We start from the raw sequence: 17,824 nt of genomic DNA on the forward strand, positions 1-17,824 counted from the left end.
GTTGGAAGTTTGGAAGGATATAAGGAATAGAATTCGCACTTGAATTTTAAACCATGCATACCGTACGAATTCGAGCTTGGTTGCATATTTGGCTATCTTTAGAACTATGATTGTTTTAAACAATTAACATTTGCAGCACAAAGATGATTATTGTAAGTTTACTATTCTCTCTGGCTAAATCTGCTAAATGAAATGTCTCGTAAATTTATATTTGCTTACAAAATGCATATACGCATTCCGAATAGCAAATATAGAATTCGAATTTGAGCCATCAATCTAGCAGCTGCAGCGTTGTTTCGTAGGACCTTTCTAGGTGGCATTGGTCCGGAGTATAGTATTGTCTTGATAAATACAAATATGTTCCAATACTTCCGATGTCTTGTCTCTAGCGTCAAACAGGATAAAATAGGAGTGGCTACCTGGAATATAATAGCAATAACTAAGTCGTGGAATAAACGTGGTGTTTGCAAAGAAACACACTACGTAGATCCGGATGAATGTGATTCCAAAAACTCAAAATGTTGCCTTCAATTTTAGATTAGTAAAATGAAGTAATTTATAATCTTATTGAACACGGTTACCTGCTAGTACAAACTTTGAATAAATTCAAAAAAGATATCGTTGATTCAAAAAATCCATCAACAGTAGGGGAACTGGTGGTAAAATGAACACGTTAAGAAAAGTCATTATTTTCTAACTAATAATTGATTGAGATACTACCATCACCTTATATGTTTCGTGTTAGATTTTCATGACGTAGTATAAACCAATTTGCAATCATGTGGCACCGAAAAACATCTACAAACTTGGGGTTGTCCATGGGTAATTAAACTCTTAGGATCTGTTGGAAAACAGTACGGATATAGCAACTTGAAGTTAGCGTTCCGACTAATTTTGAGGCTTGGTACCTAGAGTGGCAAGATGGTTCATATTGCCCGCACTACAACTACAAGATGGTTCATATTGCCCCCACTACAACTTTACTCGCCCAAGACACTTTGTTTTCAAACAGCCGTTCCGATTGAGCCATTTTGTATTGATCCTTACATATTGCGGTGAAATATCTGCAAGAGGTTCAATTACTATGATGTAATACCACTATCAGAATAAAATTAAAATACTTAAAATATATACTTTGAATACTTGACAGGTCAGGTTTCTGTGAAGTTTGTTCTAAATTTAACAAACATTGACTTGATTTGGCTACCTGCTCATTTTACCCACTGTTCCCCTAATATGAAACATGGTTTGTAGAACGGCTTTGTCCGACATTGAACTTGCTCAAGCTTCGTAGATTGTTGTTTACTTTTCACAATCATAACCAATACCGGAAAATTGTTATTGTAAAAGTTTTGATTTGTTCCTTGGCTTCAAGCCTAGATACCTTTATGTTGATTTACTTACCTTTAATCGATAGAAAAATGAGTATCCGTATTTGAATGGCAGTAAAACGTCATGTTTGGGTCATTTCGAGGAACCGTCTCGTTCTAGTCCAGTGAGTTACTTATTGCCAAATCCATAATAAACTAAAAAATAATTCTTCGATGGAAAGCCCTCAATAAACCATGAAACCTTCCTCGCAAATATAATCAACTTTTGTACAGTCATTAGTGCAAAAATTCGTCACACACTATATTTTTCTACTCACTTGAACCGCTTGCCAAATCGTCAGTGTTAACTCAGGCCGGAGTATGTGATATTTTATTGATATCGAGAAAAACGAGTTCAAAGTTACCAACTGTAGCAGTACTGTAACAACATTCTACATACGGTGATTGATTTTTATGAAGATCTGACATACGGTGTGAAAAAACTGCTTTTTTCGTTTGCAAATTATGCGCATTCTCTGTGCAACCTTAAGTCTGTTTGGAGCAATAACAAGATACTGGTTGCCTCCTCTACGCTACGCAATCCGCACAGTTTCATCAGATCAGGATTCACAATGATATTTGGATTGCCTTTGCGAAAAACAAGGAGATTCATACACAAAGTTTCGTTTCGACAATATGCTTTCACTATTTTCTATTTGATATCCTAGAACATATTTTTTGCAGTCAAATTAGTAGTTTTAACCGGACCCAAAAATAAAACAATCTGCGAATTACATTTTTTTTAAACTACACAAATGAGAAAGGAATAATTATCCCGGTTAAACGGACGTGTTTATGACATTTTCTGATTGACTGACCATCATACCCCGAGAATCTGTTCATCTTAAACGCTCAAGATACAAGTAAATTCGACTTTGCTATAACATTCGCACCGTATCGGTTGCAACACATTATTTTGTTTGTCTAATGTCTAACAGGTTAGTGGGCATAAAAGATAAAGGACACCTACTCTCATATTTATTGTGACATTTGATCCATCCGTTTTCTGATGAATCCTTCAATACGTTGTCCTAGATCAGAATTCGAAAAAAGTGCGGAATTAATAATACAACATCATATGTGTTGTTTCTCTCACGTATAGTGTATCCATTAGTATCCAAGGGATACCGGCGAAATGCATCGATATTGTGTATAAAAGCAGACTGCAAGGCATCTCCGATTCAGTGTTACAAAGATGATTTTAACGGTAAGCACATGTGCCTAGCAAAAAACGTGCCTAAACATCTGATATACTAAAAAGTTGTGATCTTTTTAGGTCATGGCACTTTGCATCGCCACAGTGTTAACCGTACCAACACAGGATAAGATAAGCAGCTCATCAGCACTTTTCGAAAACGCTTTTCTCTCTGCTGATTTCGATCAGAACAATCTTGTAGAATTGCTGAGCTCTGATGCGATTAATTGTTTCCCACCGGAGGATAGACGACACAAATACGAGTGGGCTGGAGGCTTCAACCAGAAACATTTTCTAGATGAATTAAACAGCAGCGACAATAGTGTTGATATGGATAGTAGTTATATCGATGAAACTCCGAAGAAAAAACGTTTGGATAAGAAAAATGACAAAAATGTGGAATCGGATTCCTACGCGCAATATCCGACTTCTTGTGCATGTCAAACAAAGGTCAGTGAATGTGAGAGAGGTCAAAAGCAGAACAAAATTATGATAAGTTCAAAAGTTCTTTTCCATTTTGTTTCATGTTTCAAGTGATTGATTAGTCCGTGAAATGTTTCCATATACTGATTTAATTCTGATTTCACTATGGAAAGCGTGGAAAGCGAAATTTTGAGCATATGTCTTATTGAAATGAAAAGAAATCAACAAAACAGTAACATCAGACGTTAAAGAAACTTAAAATGAGGAATTTGAAGATTTCCACAAAAAATGTCGGAACGATTGGTTATTGCTAAAATCGAGTTCAATGTGTTTCGATTTCACTAGTTCTAGTTTGCGGGACATCACACAGGACTAATGGTTTGCTCAAAAATCTAAATCGTTCTTTCATTTTTGGAAATAGCGTCAATACGACACTTGCTTAGTCCTGTCATTAAGTTAGTGTCGGATTCTGATGAAACGAAGTCGAAACGCAAATTCCACAACTAATTTAGTTATAACCAAACGCGCAATGGTGGTTTTAAACAGGGGCAGTTAAACACTTTACGCCCGAGTGGGTAGAAAGCATAGGGTGAGGGGTCCATCAGTAAGGTTTTTTTCCTTTTCGCGTATGCATTGCGAAAAGGAAAAAAACCTTACTGATGGACCTCTCACCCTATGCTTTCTACCCACTCGGGCGTAAAGTGTTTCGCCGCCCCTGTTTAAAACCACCATTGCGCGTTTGGTTATAACTAAATTAGTTGTGGAATTTGCGTTTCGACTTCGTTTCATCAGAATCTGACACTACATTACATTCACATTAAATCACGTTCGTTTATGCAAATGGAATTGTGGTACATCGGCAATCTTGGGCACGAACGAAAAAGTACGAATATTGTCTGCAATGTGAGAATTCTTCTAATCTTTTCACCACAATGCTCCAGAATGTAAATTTAGCAGGAATTTAAACTTTTTATTAGAACAAAATAACTTAGTCCTGGAACACGTTTGGGAAAGTTATTGTGCTTTGCAAGATGCTTTTTATGTTTAAATTGAAACTACCCAAGTAACAATCCAAATGCTAATTGGTTGTGTTTAAGTTTCATGGTAGTTTTATTAAAGCATGACTGAGCAAATTCGGTTTTATCATTGCTTTTGACAAGGATATGTAGCTTGATGGGTTTCAAGAATTCTTCAAGGACACTTGATGTAACATTCATAAAAATTAATTTAACCTTATGAGCAGTTTAAAAAAAACTCTCGAGACATTGTTTACCTACCTCCATAAAACCAACAAGTATTTTTATGACATTCATGTTGATACTAAATGTATATTGAGAATGCTACTCAAACCTTCTTAAAACTGTATAACTTTAACGAAATGTAAATACTCTTGTATATGAGTGCTCTATAATAAACAAACGATATGTTACGACTGACAGGATATGTGAAATGTTCCAACGAAGAAGACGTGAAATGTAGCTCAATCATGAATTAACAGCAAATTAAAATCCTTTATCTTTCCAAATCTGTAAATGCTGTACCTACAGCAAGATGCCGTTAGTTGTTTGTATAGCAGTAATTGTGATCGCAATAACAATTAATCGTAGGCATTTTCGTTTCAACATATACTTTTTCAATATTTATGTGTTAAAAGGACTGGATTTATGGGCATATATTGCAAAAAATAATCTGTCTTAAAAAACTACAATTAGTATTCTGCAAGTCCAAAGGAATTTTTCTAGTGTGCCATACATTAGAACTAGAAAATGTTGCTGTACACGATTTATGCAGAATATAACAATTTAAACATATACAAAAATTATTGAATTTTCGAAACGGTTTAACATTTTTAGTTCATAGCAGTTTTATAGCGTACTAGAAGTGTTCTTGAAGAAGCAATACTTATTGTAGTTTTATCATACTTTTAAGTAGGTCTTGAACACCGTTATAAATATGCGTCGATAAAACCTAAAATACCTACGATATTTGTCCCACATTTCTATAGGATTTCCTATCTTTATCGGACTGACTTGCGACCATACTCAAGTAACCAATAAGCATTGTAACGTAGCCTAATATCTGCTTTAGATCCACATATAAAGCTGTCTTACAGAGCCGTGAAACCCTAAATGCCAGAAAAGGCGAAATATAGTGCTATTACTGTGTAGAGATTGACAGCTCGTTTCTGCAGTACTAATGCTATTATATAGCACCAGTGTACAAATGTCAAATTTGAAAGCCTTCTATTGGCACTACTAATGCTATTGAAAAGTTTCAGTTGGCTGTCATTGTCCGCCATGGTTCTGAAACCATGTTTCCTTTCGGTATGATTAGCAAAAAGGAAATTTTTTAACATAAAATGTTCTGTTTAAAACCGTAATTGACTCTTCTAATGCATTGTAATGAATATTCTTAATGGGTTTTCGTTCTCACATGACATGAATGTTTTACGAACATTACCTTTAGTAAGTCTCGAACTGAGGTACCTTGCCTCGTCCTTCACGGTAAGTGCGCTGCGTTTGCTCCCTGGCCTATATAGCATATGTTCGATTGAAATGAAATATGCCGAATATAATCTTTAAGAAGAGTTGCATAACAAATAAACCCACAGCATTATAATAGCATTATATCGGCTTTTAATTTGCTTTATAATGGCACTAAATACACTTGTAAAGCTTACAAGCTTTAAAGATCCTTGAAGCATGTACGCGTTATATCAGCTTTATATACGCATTTACAGCAAGCGATAATGCTATATGTCGGCTGTGCAGTTATGCATTATTGATGCTAATATTGAGCTTTATTGCATTGTTAATGCTGTAATGGAGTTTCAATGCAACATTAGTGCAAATGTATAGCCAATATAGTGCAATGGCTTAATGCTTATGGTTACTTGGGTAGACAGTAGATGTTTTAAAATAACCTTGGAAAATGCTCTTCAGAATGTTCTTGAGCATGGGGCCTCTTTCGTCCTAAGTGGGGCCTATGGCCGTCTTGAAGCAGTTTTGTAGTGTAATTGGTTTTATGTTAGATTTTGTGGACTAGCCTTGAAAATATCTTTAAGTGTACCATTAAACTGAATTTGTTACTAAGGTGCTTTTAATTTTAGTAAGATGCAAAATTGAACTTTTTAGCGGTTTAGAGCTTTAAAAATTTAAATTAAGTTATATAAATAGAACCATTTCCTAAGAAACACCCAATTTTTTGGGTAAATTCTTGTAAAATGAAAAATACAACACGTAGAGCTCCGGTGTCTTCGACAAAGATTTTTTTTAAATGTAGAATACATTTAAGCTTTCAATATAGGGGTCCCGTTTCAAAATATCGGCTGCGGCGCCGCGTCAGATTTTGAACGTTAATAACTTTTATCATACTTAACAGAATGATTTGATTTTTAGGCCCATTTGTTGAAAATATGTTCCTCTATGCTGTATTAAAATTTGAAGTATGTATAACATGCACTAATAACAAAAAATGTGTTTTGAAAAATCTTTCGAAAACGACTCGGAAAAGTGAAAATTTTCAGCCCATCCCGCACAGAGCCGTCACAATGGTGGACCAACCGAACAATAAAATAATGAAAAGTTTATATATAGGTCCACTACATGTTTGTTCCTATGATTATTCGCATTGGGTTGCTTGACGAGAGCAGTTGGTGGGGGAAAGACGGCATATTCCTTTGGTTAGGCCATTAGAAGCCGGATGGAAAGGAAAGGCTCATGCACGGCACGAGAACGAGCGAGAAAGCGATAGTAGTGCACATTAGCGCGATTATATAAATATCTGTCGGTCGGTTTTTCTCATCTTTCGGATTCGTTCAAGTACTAGCAAGCAGCCAGTCCACCGGAGGAAAGCAGTTGGCAATGACGAAGGCCGAAAAAGTGCCCCAGCTACAGGAACTGTCGCCATGCCAGTATTTCGTCCTAACTAAAGGGCAACGTTCAAGTACTAGCAAGCAGCCAGTCCACAGAAGGAAAGCAGTTGGCAATGACGACGGTCGGAAAAAGTGCCCCAGCTACTGGTGACTCATCGGAACTGTCGCCCTGCAAGAATTTCGCCCCAACGAAAGGGCAACTAATCTGTAGGCTATCGTTCCAGCGTCTTGTTCGTGAGATTGAACAGGACTGCAAAGTCGAGCTACGCTTACAAAGCTCAGTCGTAATGATGCCCCGAGAAGCCAACGATGCCTACTTGGTCGGTTTGTTCGAGGATGTAAAATAGTGCGCCAAGCGCATAACTTTCAGGCCAAATAGGTCACCGTGTCCGCGAGGAGTGCGTCTGAATTATGCTCCCGCAATAAAACAATAAACGGTTCTTTACAAGACCAATTAATTGTGTTCTAATAAGAGTTAAACTGAAATTTACATTTTATGGTGTATAACAAATAATTTTCAGAAAGCTATATAAGAAATACGATGTGTGGAAAGAAAGAAAGAGAATTTAAATTATCCTCTCTCGCTCATTTTCGTGCACTGCTTTTCCATTCCTTTCTGCTGCTAATACCATCATAACTAAAACGAATGTGCGTGTTCCCCCACCATCTCATGGCCAGTGTTGCCACAATTGCATGTTGCTATTACACTTTGAATTATTTTATCGATCCTCTCTAGTATTGATAAAATATAGAACGTGCAAAGTACACTAGTCGCATGCTTTTATTCGAACTTTTTGGCAGCCTCCGTTGACTACCTGCATAAATCGATTTGTTTGTGCAGCTCCTTGCTAGTAGCAAACTAAATAGCCTTTATCAGCGCTAACAAATAACACAAAAGAATTTAAATTTGTGAAAATCTTTTCCTTCCTTCTTTTCAAATCTGCAACATTCTTTGAAAATATTGTTGGAATGTTGTTATTGAAAAACTGAACATGCAAGTTTGCTAGCACTGGCCACTAAGGCGATGGAAAGACAGAATATTCGTTTTGGTTATGCTAGTATTGGTAACCGGACGGAAAGGAAAAGCACAGGAATGGCACGAAAACGAGCGAGAGAGCAACAGTAGTGCTTTCTCGTGTGTTCATAATATTATATATTATATATTATATGCATATTAGTCGGTCGGTTTTTCTCATCATTCGTATTCGTTCAAGCACTACCAAGCAGCCAGTCCACCGGAGAAAAGCAGTTGGCAATGATGACGGTCCGAAAAAGTGCCCCAGCTACTGGTGGCCCATCGCAACCAACTACCGATCAGGAACTGTCGCCATGCCAGTATTTCGCCCCAACTAAAGGGCAACGGAGCAACTAATCCGCTGGCAAACATTCCAGCGTCTGGTTCGTAAGGTTGTGTATTACTTCAAAGTCGAGCTACGCTTACAAAACTCAGCCGTAATGAAGCCAGTGATGCCTACTTGGTCGGTTTGTTTGAGGATACAAAATAGTGCGCCAAGTACGCGTAACTTTCTCGCAAAAGAAATCAAACTGGCTCACAGTGTCCGCTGGGAGTGGGCGTAAATTACAATAAAAGCAACGTTTCTTTTCAGGACCAATCAATTGTGTTCTAGTGAGAGTTAAACTGAAACTTTCATTTTAAGATGTGTAACAAATTTTCAACAAGCAACATAATACGTTGTGTGGAAAGAAGTAGCTTGCACACGGAGCAAAAATTTAAATTATCCTCTCGCTCGTTTCGTGCACTGCTTTTCCATTCCTTTCTGCTGCTATTATCAATATAACCAAAACGAATGTGCGTGTTCCCTCACCATCCCTCTAGTGATCAGTGTTGCTTCAATTGCATGTGTTTAAGAGAAACGTTAAAGTCGCATGCTTCTATTCGAGCTTTTTGGCTGCCTCCGTGAACTAACTGCATTAAATGATTTTTTTCTGCAGCTCCGTGCTAGTAGCAAACAAAATGGCCCTACCAGCGTCTGATTCGTGAGATTGTGCAGGATTTCAAAGTCGAGCTAAGCTTATAAAGTTCAGCCGTAATTAAACGTCTCGAATTAAAGTCACGACGCTCCGGTTATGTTACAGACATTACCCACCCATCTTTTTTATTGTGACCACTACTAACGGTTTAATATAAACACCCCATTTCAATATTTCGGAAGCAACAGAAGGTCGAGTTTGGACAGTTTGTAACTTTCATTTTACTTAACAAAATTACACAATGTTCGCACCAATGATTCAGAAATATGACCAGGAATCTTCTATTAGATTTGTAAGTATGTAAAATTTACATGAATAAAGAAAAATTGATTTTCAGGAATCAATTATTATCTGTTCTGCCATTGGCCAGTACTATGCGACTTCCTCATGCTAACAATTCATTTCATCGTTAGCCATCTCCCTCACCAAGGCCAACAAAGCCAACAAAAACGGTCCTTTTCAGGACCACCATCATTTTTGTAAAGAATAATTTGAAATATTCCTCGCCCAAATCACCTTTTGTCCGAAAATTCAAATGAGTATCAACATATTTGAAGAACGTGTTCCTTATATATTCTACATCTCTCCGGTTATGTCGCAGACATTACCCACCCATCTTTTTAAATTTGATCTTCAATTTCCTGAAACACTACTCTATCTCGAACCATTAAAATGTTAATTTTTAGATTTACATAAATTTAAAAGCCCCTACTCCCATATTACCATATTATTAAGGGTCAGAAAGCAAAATTTCAAAGCAAATTTATAGTTTTCACAGCTTTAATTTTTTACTCATATATCCTCTAGATAATTTTCAAAGTTTTTGAAGACGAACAACACATCAAAACTTTAACCTCTATTATTAAAATATATAAGTACCTATTATTTCGATTATACCTTTGAAATCAACCTTTTTCAATGAAAATAAAATTTCAAAGAACGCCGTTTTTGTCGAAAAGTTGCTCATAACATTCTAACGATGATACGATTTCAATGTGTTGCTATGAAACAAATTATTCGCCCCAAAACAATCTTGGAGTTGTCTGCAGTTAACTTTAGTTTTAAATCAATATCGCAAAAGTTATATGAATACAACAGCTCCTCTAAAGAACACGAAGAACTACCCGAAACCTTGGTTTTAAATTTCTTGTTAAATAAAAAAGTACGACTTACATCCCTTTAGCATTTTTTCTCAAAAACCTAACAGTTGTTTTAACAAATAGAAGGGGCTCACTAGCTACGAAAACTATGAAACCCCAAAAATATAGTAAGACTAAGTTATTTAGTTTTAGTAAAAACTCAAAATTCTTGCAAAATTTGCATTTTGGACCACTGTGCGATGGTCCTCGTAAAGGCTAGTTTACAGTTCGGAAAACGTGTCACGGGATTTGTGTCCCTGTGTATTTTAAATGAAGCTCGGGATTTCAAATCCCGTGACGGGATATGAGTCTACACAAAAATGACAGTTTTCCTGAAGTGTAAACCCAACCGCGGGAAACATCACGGGATTTTAAAACTCTCCACACAGAAATCCGGCCGGGAACAATTCAACACAAATTGTTTCCGACGGGAAAAAGAGTATTTTTATAAGGTTTGCAATTCCCTGCAAGTTTGATACTGTTTGTATTTTTAAGAAACAGCAGAGTTTTTGGTTTGACAGTTTGGAGAGATCTCGGCGGGAAATTTTCCCTGATCAAATCCCGACGCAAATCCCGTGCGAAATCCCGTCATCCATTTCCCGAACTGTAAACTAGCCTTAAGGTTGCAGTCCCAAAATAGCGTTTCATGTCAATTGAGGTGACGCGTATCGTAAGAGTGCGGATGGCCAACACAAAGCTTTAGAATACAATAGACCATGTAATTTTTTGGGGGGGTTTGAACGTAAGTAGTAGGCGATTTATCATTGATCGCTGAGAAGTTATGGGTATATATTACACGTTGCAGCTGGATTCTAGCCCTGTTGGTTTTGAAAGCAAACAATTATTTCTTGTGCGATGTTTCCTTATAGCAAAACATTTGGCAACGCTAAAGGTAATCGACTTGCGTTCGCACCAGACGTAAAACGTATCAATCAGATAATGTAACTCGCGGACATTCTCGAGGCAATCAGCTTCTTCGCGTACAGACAAAAAAATCAAACCGTCGACAGAAAAAGATTCCTTCTGCGAGAGTAGTGAGAAAGGTCGTGGACTTAGCGTACCACCTTGGAAAACTTCGAAATTGTAGAAAAGGGGTTAAGATACAGGAATATGAACGATTGCACGACTTGCATGCAAGATTACTAATGCATTGAACCTTCCAGCAGTCGTCCGGAAAGTGCTCCGAGTGCACCACGTTTATTAATAAGCGAGAGTATCCATGAGCTGCTCGTTTAGGGAACCATCATAGAATTTTAACAGAGTGTTCCTATTCAAAATTATCGGGTAGGCATGTAAGATTACACATTACATTTTTCTAATATAATTTTAAACTATCAGAATGTATCTTCGTATAATTTAAATAGAGCGTTTCTATGACATGTGGGAAGTACTTCGCATATTAAGAATTTTCGTATGGATCTACAGGATTGGACATTACATTTGGAGTATAATTTTGAAATATCAAAATATACTATGGTAGAATTTTTACGTAGTGTGACGAATGTCGACTTTCTGGGACTGATTTAGCATATTTTAGCCGTTCTCATATAGAAAGGTAATACAATCAATTCAATCTGAAACCTAATCCCGGTGAATTCTTTTAGGACTGAGATATATTTTCTGAAAATTTAACACAGGTGTAACTAGCGATAAGACGTGGGTGTGATCCCCTCCCTCACGCTTATCCCACCCTCCTCTCACGCTTATCCCACCCTCCTCTCACACATTCCTTAGACCTTCTCTTCATCACACACCCCTCCCCCCGCAAAGGGATTGTAATCGCAAACCTTTGCTATACATACATGCTATTGGAAATTGTGAAACGGACGAACACCGTTTACTGTATTTCTATTGTTTGCTATGGTAATACGATTACAACAATCTTAGACATGCACAATCTGCAAAATCGAACAATATCAACTTATAGACATGCAACAAATCTAATAAATTTTTTTCTACAGTACGAGCTGCTTGATTTGGGCTACACGCACTTTCCGAGGTACATCGTTAACGCAATCTGTCAAAATCGAAACATCAACAGTCGCAAGTGTTGGCGTGGCCTGCGCTGCAAAGAGATTCCCTACAAGGTACGTGTATTGACCAAGCGCTCGGAGAGCGAATCGAACGATCCGGATCACCATTCCACATTGCTACCAGAACCACTACGCGATTTTTGGCGCTTCAAAACGGTAACTATTGCTGCGGCTTGCCAGTGCTCTGTTTAAAAACTCTACTATATTGGAATTAATATAAGCTTGTGTAATGTAAGTTTCATAATTTCAAATGTAATATAAACACAGTTATGACAAGAAAAAAAGAAAGCCATTATTTTGAAAAAAATCAATAAAGTAAAGCCATATGCACTACAGTCCGCTGCGAAATGGGACCTTTTCAAACGCGAGACAATATTACGGTTTCAGGTTCAAAATAGGGCCCTATTCTCAAAGTCACGTCACTTAGTGACTAGAAGGAAATTTCCTTCTAATCACCAGGTGACGTGACTGTGAGAATAGGGCCCACTATGTAAGAACCAAACATCGTATGTCATACCTAGGTGATCGAGTATTTTAAGTTGATGCTGGTATTGGTATCATTTTCATTGCTTCAAATTATTTGCCGTTGCCTGCGAGCAAACAAATTTTTTAAAAGGCGGTTCACAAAAAAATACAAGCTATCGGTCAAATATTCAATTGTTTTTACAAGGAGGTTCATCCAGATTCAGTCAAAAATAAAGCAAAGTTTTGGAATTATTATAGGATAATGAAAAGGCATACGAGCTTCGGTTTTGATGATTTCATTTGTTCGTCATTCAAAAATGCGAGGAAATCTTTATTATGATGACTTTCAATTTGGTTGCTCCAAAATGGCGGCTCTCCGGAAAATTCAAATCTACCGTTTATGCCTACTTCTAAAAAAATCACATGATACAGAGAAGTCAAAACATTCATACACATTATAAAAGACACTGCACCCATAAGGGTGATGGGTTCGTTCTGTCCGTATTCAGTACATTGATAATCACGTCCTAAAAATCCTACGATCTTAAACTCCTAGGGGCATATTTACATTAATCTGAGAAAGTACATTTGAGGCATCTACTTCGCCAGTTAGAACTTTTCCTACAAAAACGGGTCTAGAAATATTTCGCCTTCTAGAATGAAACTCCATGTCAAGCAGACGACAGCGTTCAATGTAAGGCGGAAACTCTATCGGGTTGCGCCACTCGCGTGCGGACACCAAATGACAGCTGATGCTTCCCGGACGGAGATATACAGTGCTCTTAGGCCGTATGGATTAGTAAACTCTTTGGCTATTCTAATGATAAAACCAAGATTACTGTTGGCTTATGCAAAGATATAGAAATAGTGATCTCCAAATGTGAATTTAGAATCCAACTGTCCACTAGACTGCCCAGAAAAATAATGAATTTTTGAAAACTCAATCGGCCCACCCCTGAGTCGATTCCTAGCCACACCAGGAGTTCTTGCACAAAATTTGAAGCAAATCGGACAAGTCTAGCTACCAGACCAACGTGCCTGAAGTTTGTATGAGATTTTTCGACAATTTACATGGAGAAAACCCACTACCTCGCATTTTTGCCGCTAGGTGACACTGTATGCATCGTATTATCACTGTAAGTGAAAATAAGATAGATAATTTAATTGTCTACAACTTTGTCGAAGACTGCTAGTCAATCCGGCTTTGTTAAAAGAAGTTATTAAAATTTTAACGAAGTGATGTCTGAGTCAGTTTTCCATGGGACCTAGCAGTGCAAGGTTGTGTATCAGTAATCGATTCACACGAACTATACATTTTTGTCAAATAACCGTTAGGTTTAGCTCAATAGTATATTTAGACGAGTTCTACCACATAATACGAGTTACGTTTTGGTTGGAAAATTTTAGTTCCAACTGTGACCGCATAGAGGGCGCCAACACTAACTTTTCATAGAAAAGAGATAGAATATCGAGATATTCGGGAGAATTATTGAAAAATGCCTGTTCTACAACTTTGTGGAAGACACCTAATTTCTATCTCTCTCCGTTGAAAAGTTAGTGTTGGCGCCCTCTATGCGGTACAATGTGGAACTAAAATGTTCTAACCAAAACATGACTCCTATTATTTACTACAATTCTTCGGAACATACTATTGAGCTAAATCTAACGGTTATTTCACAAAAATGATTAGTTCGTGCGAATCGAGTACCGATGCACAACCATGCACTGCTAGGCCCTATGGAAAACTGACTCAGACATCACTTCGCTTAAAGTTTAATAACTTCTTTTGACAAAGCCGGATATACTAGCAGTCTTCAACAAAGTTGTAGACAATTAAATTACCTTTCTTATTTTCACTTACAGTGATAATACGATGCGAACAGTGCTACCTAGCGGCGAAAATGTGAGCTAGTGGCTTTTCTCCATGTAAATTGTCGAAAAATCTCATACAAACTTCAGGCACGTTGGTCCGGTAGCTAGACTTGTCCGATTTGCTTCAAATTTGGAACAAGTACTCCTGGTGGGACTAGAAATCGACTCAGGGGTGGGCCGATAGGGGTCATTTTTTCCTGTCACTCTACTGTCCACCAAGGACTTTCAAATAGTTTCTCTGAGATAGTATAACACCACAAAATAGGGTTTTTATATGCACATTATCGGGATATTTTATTCTTGAACTAACTATCGAATTTGACACGTGGAACATATGCTCATGGTATCTGCAGTTTTATTATTATATTCATAATTTCTCATCGCCTTATCGTGATGTTATTTTTGGGTTGCAATAAACATTTTTTAATTTTGCACTGGAAGATCTCCTTAAAGGAAATTTATATTAAACAATCAGAAAGGGTCTTAGGACCATAGAAAAATATTTAGGTTTCAAAAAAGAAAGAAAAAAATATTTTCCGATTTTGTTAATTTCTTCATTTTTTCAGTCTAAAATACACCAAGAGGCTGATAAAAACCTGTGTTCACTGTATTATACTACGAATCGTGAACCAGTACATGTATCAATGAATAATATTTTATGATTTTGTAAACTATTTCACGAACACGAATGGTGAATTGTGACTGGGAATCGCAGTTCACGAATACATGAATAATAATTAATGGTTTTATGAATAATTTCACGGACACGAATGGTAAGTTTCGACTAATATACTAAGAATCATGAACCAGTTCACGTATCAATGAATATTTTATAATATTGTGAACTGTTTCACGAGCATGAATTGTGAATCGTGATTAATAAACTATAAATCATGAACTGGTTGGTGAACTAATTCACGGATGATGATTCGTGACTCACGAAGCATGAAAGGATTCATGAATGTTCCGAGTTTCGTGAAACAGTTCACCAGAAAATATTTGTGATTTTGTGATCTAATTCACAAACAAAAAAACCATTTCTTGATAAAGAAGTAATAAATCATAAATCGGTGTACGTCATACATTTCAACTCTAAACAATGTTCCTATATTTATGAAGAAAATCACGAGTCACAAAAGAAAAACAAATGGCCTGCGCTAAGCTTGAGCCAAATCAAACTGAGCGTCATAATGTTTTCCATGCTTTTTCGTATTTTTCATTGCATTTTACCATTAACATAACAAGTTAAGGAACACTTATTTGCTTTCGTTTGCTATATGTGTGCCCAAAAATAAATAAATGTGGGCATTTCTAGTTCTATGTTGGATGCGATAGCCGTTTTAGAGCATGTATCTCAAAATTGCGCTTGGTCCTCTTTGGTTTAACACTATACAATCGTTATGCAAGCATAAATAAGTGAGAACTCACCATAATTATAAAATACATATTTTTTGTTCATGGTCGTATTTTCGTAAAGTAAAAAAGAGATTGTTCTAGAATTCATGTTTAATAATTGCTCGGCTCGTTATCATTCGATATTATGTATTTCCAAATAGGCCTATGTCCTACTGGTCTGTGATTATACTTGCTGATTTTCATTCTGCACATTTTCCAGTTACTAGGCAACTAGATTTAAAATATTCTTACAGTAAAAACTTAACTGTGACGGTTAATTATATAATATTATATAATCAAATCACGTAAATAATACGAATGAAAAGTAACCACGTGTGACTTAACATTCTACATATTCAATTACAAATTGCTGACAAAACAGGCGTCGATTGGATTCATAAACTATGCTGGGGTGGGTGCTTCTATAGTTGAGATGTACCAATAGTTGCAGTAATGGGTTATACGTCTAAGGTACTAACCACCATCAAATATTTTTTATAGTTTCATCGCACTCAAATTATGCGACAGTAAAACTGTTATGCTTGAAATTTGCTCAAATAACTATTGAAAACATTCATTTTCTTTGAATTTTGAGCTCCTTATCACATATAGTTGATATAATGTACCTATAGTTGCAAATCCCATAAGAAATCAATGGGATTTGCAACAATAGGAACCGAAATTAGCGATTGCACCACTATTGGTACATGTGTTCCTATAGTGGTATAAGCGATTTTGAACATAAATTGGTTAATAACCCATCTTTATATTTTTCCCATGAAGTAGGGATTGAAAGCTTTCGTTTAATGTATTAACATTGCCCATAGGTCTATTCATCGATTTTTTAGCAAAAGTTTTCCTTAAGTATACGACTATTGGTACTTCCACCCTACATGACTAACATATGGATCATTCCAAGGGGTGAGTCGCTTAGCACAGATCGAATTGTGCTCACAAACAAACAGCGTGGTAGCTTGTGCCACAATGTGCCATGGTGTTCAGTAAAACAAAAGCAATGGCTACTATGAGTATTCAACTACACTTTGTTGACAGTTTTTGAGTTGTCAAAAGTGTGCCTCGTTGTGCCACACATTGTGGTAACAAGTGAAATGATCGTGTATTACTGTGAATCGTAATCTTATATCGTGTTATCTTATGTGATATAATGTGTATGGCACATTGTTCTAAGCGACTCACCCCTTGGATCCTTCGTATATGACATGACAATTCTAGCACATTGTGGCAATAACAGGTTCATTACTATCTGATAGCTGTATTATCCAAATTATCTCACGTTAACTACTCGTACACACAATCACCCTTATTCTTGTTTACGACGAATGCGAGATTCGTTCGAAAGTGGTTTTTATTCCCGTTTACGACAGCAAAATCAAGTGGGCTTACTATTCGTTCGAATCGTTTTCGAACGAATTCCGCGTTCGTCGTAAACAATATAAGGGTGAATAGTCCTTTTCGACCATAGTACATCTTAACTTGGTAAGGTCGGCATGGTTGTTAAAAAACATAAATGAGACGTGAGATTGGATATGTTTGTCATTTTGTGCAATGCATAACGAGGTGAGCATAAAGATGTATCATCGTGCCATATGTAGCAGGGGAAAAGAGATGTTTACGTGAGAGAAATTCATATTTTTGCTCCCACAGTGAGGATGAATACTTATTTTATTCTCTCTCCATCTCTCTTATTCTCTCGTGTGTGTTCTTTTTCATGTTTCCCGATTGAATTTGCTTCGTACAGATATGCTATGTAGTATGCTGCCAGGATCAAGAACGAAAACAAGGGTGTGACCAAGAGCATAAAATGTTTTCCTCTTCAAATTTTGTGCAAGAAAAAGTTGAAAATTTACCATTCCATTCTTCACTAAGAGCTTCAATTAATAGCGCAAAATGTATGTGAACGTGCAATGAGTGCTTGATGCATAGAGTACGGTCTTAATTAGCGTTGAAAGGACAATTAACCGTACCCATGATATGCACCGCAGAAAAAAAAAACTCAAGTGAAAGATGGCTTAAATCAAGTGGGCGCTCCTCGCTGGTGGATGAGA

At 36.8% G+C, this 17,824-nt stretch overlaps 1 protein-coding gene across 1 annotated transcript; it reads left to right on the top strand.

Annotated features, from left to right (window-relative positions):
- The first annotated feature begins 2,457 nt into the window (after positions 1–2,457).
- Positions 2,458–12,419, top strand: LOC131676475 (uncharacterized). The gene is made up of 3 exons (XM_058955542.1): positions 2,458–2,577; positions 2,647–3,015; positions 11,955–12,419. Exons 1-3 carry the CDS (start codon positions 2,566–2,568, stop codon positions 12,216–12,218), a joined length of 645 nt encoding a protein of 214 aa, XP_058811525.1. The 5' UTR covers positions 2,458–2,565; the 3' UTR covers positions 12,219–12,419.
- Positions 12,420–17,824: the final 5,405 nt, after the last annotated feature.

This window comes from Topomyia yanbarensis, chromosome 1, assembly GCF_030247195.1.
Source record: "Topomyia yanbarensis strain Yona2022 chromosome 1, ASM3024719v1, whole genome shotgun sequence".
Lineage (NCBI taxonomy): Eukaryota > Metazoa > Arthropoda > Insecta > Diptera > Culicidae > Topomyia > Topomyia yanbarensis.